General features: G+C 49.9%; 1 protein-coding gene across 1 annotated transcript; it reads right to left on the bottom strand.

The window, feature by feature from the left end:
- Ahsa1 (activator of HSP90 ATPase activity 1) lies at window positions 1–8,007 on the bottom strand. The gene is given in 10 exon segments (XM_028876074.2): window positions 1–400; window positions 491–542; window positions 774–844; window positions 847–874; window positions 1,316–1,444; window positions 2,927–3,015; window positions 4,087–4,204; window positions 4,574–4,656; window positions 6,314–6,504; window positions 7,773–8,007. Coding segments are annotated over 10 exon segments (1,014 nt in total). The 5' UTR covers window positions 7,853–8,007; the 3' UTR covers window positions 1–227.
- Between the last annotated feature and the right edge of the window lie 118 nt (window positions 8,008–8,125).

Below are 8,125 nucleotides of genomic sequence, written 5' to 3'. Positions count from 1 at the left end.
TGCTTTTAAAATCTGTTTATTTAGCGTATGTACACATAAAAGAGAAATCACCCTCAGATCCCACCCAGCAGAAAACATGCACAAACCCAAGGTATACGTGGAAGGGAGGGGCCCCAGCCCCAAGTTAGCTGTCGGGACGGTGCAATCCTGTGAGTCACAAACCCCTCCTGAACGGCTGGACTGAAGTGTCGACAGGCTGGAACCCCGCTGCTGCTGCTGCTGCGGCCCTAGAACAAGCGAGCGCCGTAGCCAAAGGTCTGTTTGATGCCCTCAAAGTAGTACCGCTGCCAGCCTTGCCGCGTCCGCTCCTCCTCGGGAGCAGGGATGCCCCGGCCTTCCATGCACAGCTCTGTCTCTCCGTTCTTGTCCAGGAAGGTCAAGGTGATGGTAGCAAAGTGCCCTGTGGGAAGGGGGTTTTCAGACCCAGCGTTCCTGGACGAGTTTAAACGGGGCGACAGTGTTGGGGACGATGGCAGCGAGCCTTACTCACCCTCCGGCCACGACTTGAACCTCCACTTCATAGCGATGTGTTTCTCAGGGACCTGGAACAACGGGGAGCTCGGTCTAGAGAGGCCACGGTGCACCCAGCCCGGCCGGGCAAGCCGTCTGCCTCTGTGTGTATGAGTGACTGTGCCACTTGCAAGAAAACTCAGACTACAGCACTGTTTGGAAAGTATCACAGAGGCCTCAAGTTTTGCCCAGAAAATGGAGACACACACGACTCTAACCGAATGGAGGTGACAACCTGGAAGAGGTAGGGCTGAATGACTCACCAGATCAGTGAACTCTCCAGTGACGTTGCCGTCGACCATGTGAAACTTCCCACCTTTGTCTGCTTCTAAGGCGCGGGAGCATGGGTAAAGGCCTGGACCAGCTGCAGGGAAGCAGGAAATGGGACAAGATGCATGGCTCTCAACGGGACTCGGGCCAACGGCAGTTCCTCACCTCTTCCCTGGAGATTTCACTCTGCCCGTGAGGACGTTCTGGTCTCCCTCTGTTCTGGTCCTCTACAGACTAGGCTGGACCTCAGGAATTCTGAATCCATGATGCTATTACTTCACGCACATACTTCCTTGTTTTCCTCCCTTCCAGTATATAAGTGTCGTATCACTGAGCCACCCTACCCTACCCCCATTCACTCTTGTAAAGAATGCAGTGGCTCCTGCTGACATGCCCCCAACTAGTACAAACAGAAAAAAAAAATGTGAGCGTGTGTGAAAATGCCCTCCACCCCGCCGGTCTAAGAGGCCTTCCCAGTCCACTTAGCAGCAGAGCCCGGCACCTAAGGGCCCTGGGGCGATGGCAGCTCACTCACCTCCTGGGTGGTGAACACTCTATAGAGCTCCTCGGGTGACGTCAGGAAGGTCTCTCGAAGGGTGATCTTACAAGTGGGGATTTTGACACCAACAGGTTTGGCCTGGCTTTTTGAAGGAGCAGCCTTCGCCTATGAAGCGGGTGAAAAGGGGTGACTTTAGAGCTGGTGAGATCTCAATCAACACAGCTGCAGGGACAACTCATTCGCTCGCCCAGAAGCCTGCACCCCCAAAGCTAAGCAGTCCAAGGGGTTAAAGGGAGTTTGTGCATGTCATGTTTCCATCACAGGAGAACTTTCCAGAAACACCCTTACCGAAGACATCCACTCTAGGATCTTTTTTTTTTTTTTTTTTTTTTTGTTTTTCGAGACAGGGTTTCTCTGTGTAGCTTTGTGCCTTTCCTGGAGCTCACTTGGTAGCCCAGGCTGGCCTCAAACTCACAGAGATCCGCCTGGCTCTGCCTCCCGAGTACTGGGATTAAAGGCGTGCGCCACCAACGCCCGGCCCACTCTAGGATCTTTAAGAGTCTAAGTGTGTGTGAATGTATACCACATGTGGTACCTGCATAGATCACTGGATTCCATGAGAGCCATCTCCCCAGCCCCTAGAAGTACAAGTCCTCTTGGACTTATCACAAAACCCGCCAGACAAAGGACAAGTCAATCTTGGGCATTTCAGAGCTCGGTGCAAATGAAGTAACTGGATAGGGGAGCTGAGGGCAGAGCTCAGCAGTCTGAGATAGATGCTCCACATACACGAGGCCCTGGGATTCACCCCAGGACAAGAAAGGAAAGGAAGGAAGAGAAAAGTAAAGGACAGAGAGACAAAGACAAGAAAAGGAAGAGAGAAAAAGGGAAAGGAGGGGAAGGAGAAAAAGCAAGCAGGTTGGATGCAGTGCTTTCTGGAGTGTTCTTCACTGTGCTTGTTGACAAAAGGATGCAGGGCTCTAAACCAGGCGCTGAGTCGGGACCCCCAGGATCTGCTCTAGATAAATCATGCACTTGCTCCACAAGCAGAATGAGATGAATCAGTTTCCTGTGGAGGAAGGCAGCAACCTAACCCTGGGATGAGATCCTCAACATTCAAGTACGAAATGCCAACTCCCCAGTTAGAAATGACGCTAAGAGCAGCGGGCTGGTGGGTGCAATGTGCAATCACAAGCCACCCTTCACTGTCCCTGATGGCTTCTCTCTGCTCCAGGGGTCCACCATCAACCAATAAAGAACAGGTTAGGAGACTGGAGGGATGGCTCAGTGGTTAAGAACACTGGCTGTTCTGCAAAGGTCGCAGCTTCCATTCCCAGCATGTCCACTAGGTGGCTCACAACTGCTGCATCGCAGTTGAAGGAGACCTGACACCCCTCCTGAAAGGCCTTCAAGGGCACTTGGTGAACACACAGACAAGTTCAGAAATAAAAATAAACATGTAAAATAAAACTGCACCAGGTTACGACACTGAGAGCAAACTATATATTGCAGTCTCTCTAAGAAAGCACCCACACGGGCTGCTCTGGCTTTGGAGACGGGGACACAGAAAAGCTGATGTGGCACATGGCGGTGCTCACTCTCTCCCTCTGCAGAAGGCGGACGGCATCACCTGGGAACACTGCTTACCTTGCACACCTCAGTTTTTGGTGCTGGCTGACCCACCGGGTCTACGGACTCTCCATTCACTGTGGGCAAGATCATGCCCTGAGTAAACTCTGCAAAGACAAAATCCTTATTAATCTCTTAGCTGACACAGGACATGAGACAAACACAGCTGTCGTAACCGGAATTAAGGAAAAGCCTGCATTCTCTCTCTCTACCCTAGTTTATGCCCAACAGATTATCTCAGTGTACAGAATACAGTAGCATTATCTTAAAAAGCTTAAACCCCTGATGAAAATGGAAACATTACAACGTCTTTAGACTCTACTATAAAAGAGACTCACTAGTCACAACACTGGAGTTTCAGTTCTCACTAAAAATGATCGATTTCAAGGCTGGTCATAATATGAACTCCAACACCAAGATCAGAAGGATGTGGTAGAGGCGGAGTCCCCCAGCACATCTGGGTTAACCCCTCTGCGTCTAACCATGTCAACTTCCTGGAGGAGGAGGACCAGCAACAGTCCAGGATTACTCTAAAATAGTCTTTAGATCAGAGCTGTCTGAGGGAAACATGTGTGTCTTACATGTAATTTAAGACTTCCAGTAGTAACATGAAAGTTAATGTTCAAGGTAAAGTTTCACTAGTATATTTAACCTAATCATATTATCTAATGTTACTCTAAAATAACTATTGTTTCAATGGCTATCAATTTTTTTTTTTTTTTTTTTTTTTTTTTTGGTTTTTCGAGACAGGGTTTCTCTCTGTAGCTTTGGAGCCTGTCCTGGAACTCACTCTGTAGCCCAGGCTGGCCTCGAACTCAGAGACTGGCCTGCCTCTGCCTCCCGAGTGCTGGGATTAAAGGCGTGCGCCACTACCGCCGAGCTCAATGGCTATCAATCTTTAAATTGAGATATTTTACACTGTTTTTTTTTTGGCACCGTCTCAAAATCCACTGTGTATTTCACACTCCCAGCACACCTCACTTGGGTCAGCCTGACAGCCAACTCCATAAGACAACACAGCTCAGGATCTTCCTCTAACTCGGAGCTTTTAGATCAACTTCACCCCCTACCCCCGACCCCCCATCATTACCCATCTGCCAGGGGAAGGGCAGTCCAGGCCCTCAGTCAAGGTCTGGCAGTGGAAGACAGCCTCCTCAGGCAGAGTTCCAAAAAGATACCTGTTTTGAGGGTGCTGATGTAAATCCCCACTGCTTCTCTTAGAAGTTTCACCCCTTCTTCCTTCATTAAGGCCACGAGATTTGTGTCAGGCTCGTCTTTGGCAAGGCTCACACTAATCTGAGTGAGAGATCAAGAGCAGGTGATAAAATGACTTAGGGAGCAGTCAAGAGGCCGCTGACATTTCCACAGGAAAGGTGTAGAGCTGCCACGTTTTCCAATCCCCAACAACATTCCTTCTCCACTCCTCTCTGCCAGGGCAGAGAGGGCTAATGTTACAACCCATTTCCCTAGCCAAAGCACAGACACTGACTATGTACACATTGCTCTGGAACTTTCCAAAGGCACCACAGAGCCTTAGACTCATCTCAGATTGGGCTTTAGAATGGTTAGCCTAAGCCTTGACTATGAACGGTGGGGATGACCGCTTTTCTCGTCTGAGACTATACAGACAGGGAGGACTCAGATAAGGAGTGAGGAAACACAAACCTCCACTTCATCCACACTGTTCTCATCCGACAGATTGGGGATTTCCACGTGTCCTTTGTATTGCACTCCTGACTTAGAGGTACCTGTCCAAAGCAATGCAATTCCATTAGCCTCCTCCTTGGCAGGGAAGGCCCTGCCAGGAACACTGTCCACTTAAAGCTTCTTTAACCCCCATTCTAAGCTGCCCCTCTATCCTCAGAGAGTGCCAAATGCCAGAAGCAACCATCAGCACCCCAATATCTTTTTTCACCCCATGGAAAGATCTAATGGGGCATTACAGCATGGCCCTGAGAGCTACACAAATCGGGTAGTAGCTCAGTTCTCCCAGAGTCTGTCGGGTAGCCACGAGCATCAATTCAGTTTGAACAGCTGTTCTGAAAACAAGCATTTATCCAATATGACTGATATGTTAGGGAACAATCTGTTTATAGCTATTTCATATTTGCTTCTATGAGTTCATCATTGAGAAATAAGAAGTGAACAGAGAAAACTATAACCAGAGATGCACAGAAATAAATGAAAGCTCATATCTCAAAACATCTGTCAGGTAACGTGCCATTGGTGTGATGATCCTTCTGCCTCAGAAGACCTCCCTTCCAGGATCTCACATGAGCCTTCAAGCTGCAATCCCTGTGATGCCCACGGACACAATGAAATTTCAATCAAAGAAAAACCATCCCGATTACAGTATACATGTACTTCATACTCATCACACGAATAAAACTCTACTATTAATTCTTAGTTTCTATAGTTTAAACTTGTGTGTGTGTGTACGTGTAAGCACATCTGTATGCAAGGGCCCTCAGAGGCCAGAGACACCAGATCCCTCTGAAGTTGGAGTTCTAGACGGCTGTGAACTGCAGGATGTGGGTGCTGGGAACCAAACTCCAGTCTCTCCACCCCAATTTCTTCATTTTAAAATCGTGTCACTGATGATGTTTTTTTGAAGGTGGGTTTCTTTCCCTTTCCCTTTAGAACTCACAGCCATTTTCCTCCCTCGGCCTCCCAACTGGTGGGACCACAGGCACATATCACCACATCAGATGGGTACTGTTTTCTTTTTTCTCTGACAGGGTTTCTCTGTGTAGCCCTGGCTGGCCTGGAACTCGTTCTGTAGACCAAACTGGCCGGGCAACTCAGAGGTCCACCTGCCTCTGCCTCCTGAGTGCTGGGATTAAAGGTGTGCGCCACCACTGCCCATCAGGTACTGTATTCCCAATTCTATCCTCTCTATAAACCTGTGGTTTCTTATTGCATGACTGTTGCATAATGCACTCATTAATTTTTAGGAACACATTAATTATGACAAAACTGACTCTACATCCAAGTAATACTTACTTATCAGCTACAATAGTACAGAAGTCTAACATGGTAAGATTCAAACTGGAGTTAGAAAGTGATTGAAGTTAAGAGAACAAACGAAAAACCGCTCCCTCTTAAACCATTCATAAGACACAAATGAAATAAACTAGCCTGAGACTCTATCACCTTATGAATCCTAACACAGAACAAGGTCCAAAGATCCAGTGCCCCGTCACTTCACTGGTGGGAACCGATGAAACTCAGAGAGCAAATGAACACATCTGGTGTCCCCCAGCAGCACCCAAAACTGCTTTCCTCCCAAGCAGCGCTGTCTCCTCCCTTCAAGGGTTTGCTACTGCTCAGAACCTCCTCTCCAGCAAGTGGAAGAGCCACAGAAACGGAGCTAACCTCGTCTCCGCCAGCCCAGCTGGTCCTTACCTGTCCAGTTTAGTTTGATGGTCCACTCATAGAAGAAGATAAGTTTGCCTTTCCGGTTGTTAATGGAAGCTTCTCCGTCAAGCTTGTTCACCTCCGTCACCTCACACCTGCCCTGCTCATTTTCCACTCGCACGGCCAGGAACAGCGTTTTCAGCTTCTCCGTGGACCAGTTGGAAGCATCCCTTTCTGTCCTGCAAAACAGAAGCAGAGATGGGTAGCAGTCACCGGGGTGGGGACCATGATGACGACGACGAGGACACACTTTTCATGCTGCAAGATGAAGCGCAAGGTTAAAGGAAGCAGAAAAGACCAATAACAACGAACCCTCTAAATTCTACCCCAGTGTGTCCACACACAGGCCATCTGGGGAAGCCAAAGGGCGGTGAGTTGTGGACAAAGGCAGGTGCTGTGACAAACCAGTGCTAAGTTGTTCTCTCCAGGCTCAGTCAGATGATCCTTGATTAATAACATGGCGCCCCCATCTGGCCAAGAGGAAAGCTGTGACCACACTGCTGAAGCCAGGAGAGCATTTCCCTAAGAGCCGCAGTAACTAAAAAAAACCCAACAATGCCAGCCTCATTAGCAGTGTTCTGACCCGTCTTATTCACACTTTTTAAAATGCCCTAAACATTCTATGTCCTCTAAACAGTGTCACAAAGTCCACTGGGTAAGAGGGGACAGGGTGAGGGGAAAAAAAAAAGAGCGGAAAATCAATTCTTTGCCCGTCTATTAAAGCGATGTAAGCAAAAAGCAGCGGCAACTGAGTAAAACAAAAAAATAGTTTTGAGTAAAGTTCAGCTGCGCTCCAAATAACATTGCTTCTATGAGATTTCATAAAGATCAGGAAGCTTCTAAGAACAGCTAGGCTGTAAAATCATGACTGCCCGGCAACCTGGAGTTACAACAGAACTTAACAGTTCCGGGTGAGAGGCTGCATTGCACGCATCGCGTTCAGCATCCCGAAGCTCCAAGCGCCCTGCAGATCACGTTCCAAAGAGTCTCCCGCTGGACGGAGGCAGCGGTCCCCTATGACTTTTACTTTCCACTGTAACCCACGGAACAGTAACCACCGCGCCTGGGGGCTGCTCCGAGACCTCCCCAGCTGTCTCCCCACACAATCGGCAGGGGTCTGGATCTCAAGGACGCCTGCGGCCACGTGTAGGAAGTATCTCCGGGCTCAGCCTGGCTGCAGCAACTAGGGCGCTCTGTTCTGTTCGCTCTGAGATTCCTCCTCGGGGACTCCGCGGTCTACGTCGCACCCCTCGCCCTAGCCAACACCGCACCGCACCGCGAGGGTGGCGAGGGATGGAGAGGAACCCCGGCTACAGGAAGGACCCACGCCCAACCCCAGGGCAGGGCTGTGTGGGCCCCAGATCTGCACACGCCAAAGTCCCAGGCACCCCCAAACCCTAGCCTGGAAAGCAGTACTCCCGCGGCCTGTCTTGCTGCTGGCCCTTACCAGTGCCAGTTGTTGACGTTGGTGGCGTCCGCCCGCTCCTCCACGATCCAGCGTGGGTCTCCCTCACCCCACTTGGCCATCAGCTCACTTATCGCACCGCTACAAGCTCCCAAGCAGCCGCAGCCACAGCCTCAGGACCGCTCGGTCCCAGCCGCCCGGCAGCGCCTGGAAACTACTAGAAGCGGCAGCAGCACCTCCTGGCTTGCTTTTCCCTCCACCCCCACCCCCTCCCCGCCTTAACTTCCGGCTCCTCCTCACTCCTACCGGGTACTTCCGTTCCGGCTCGCCGAACCGTAGGTTCTGTAACTTCTGGAGTTCCTTCAAAACTCTCTGTTTGATCTTAAAAGGTCTCT

The sequence above is a fragment of the Peromyscus leucopus genome, chromosome 14 (genome assembly GCF_004664715.2).
Source record: "Peromyscus leucopus breed LL Stock chromosome 14, UCI_PerLeu_2.1, whole genome shotgun sequence".
Classification (NCBI taxonomy): Eukaryota; Metazoa; Chordata; class Mammalia; order Rodentia; family Cricetidae; genus Peromyscus; species Peromyscus leucopus.
Note: the sequence above shows the minus strand (reverse complement) of the source record. Positions and strands in the feature narration are given on the sequence as shown.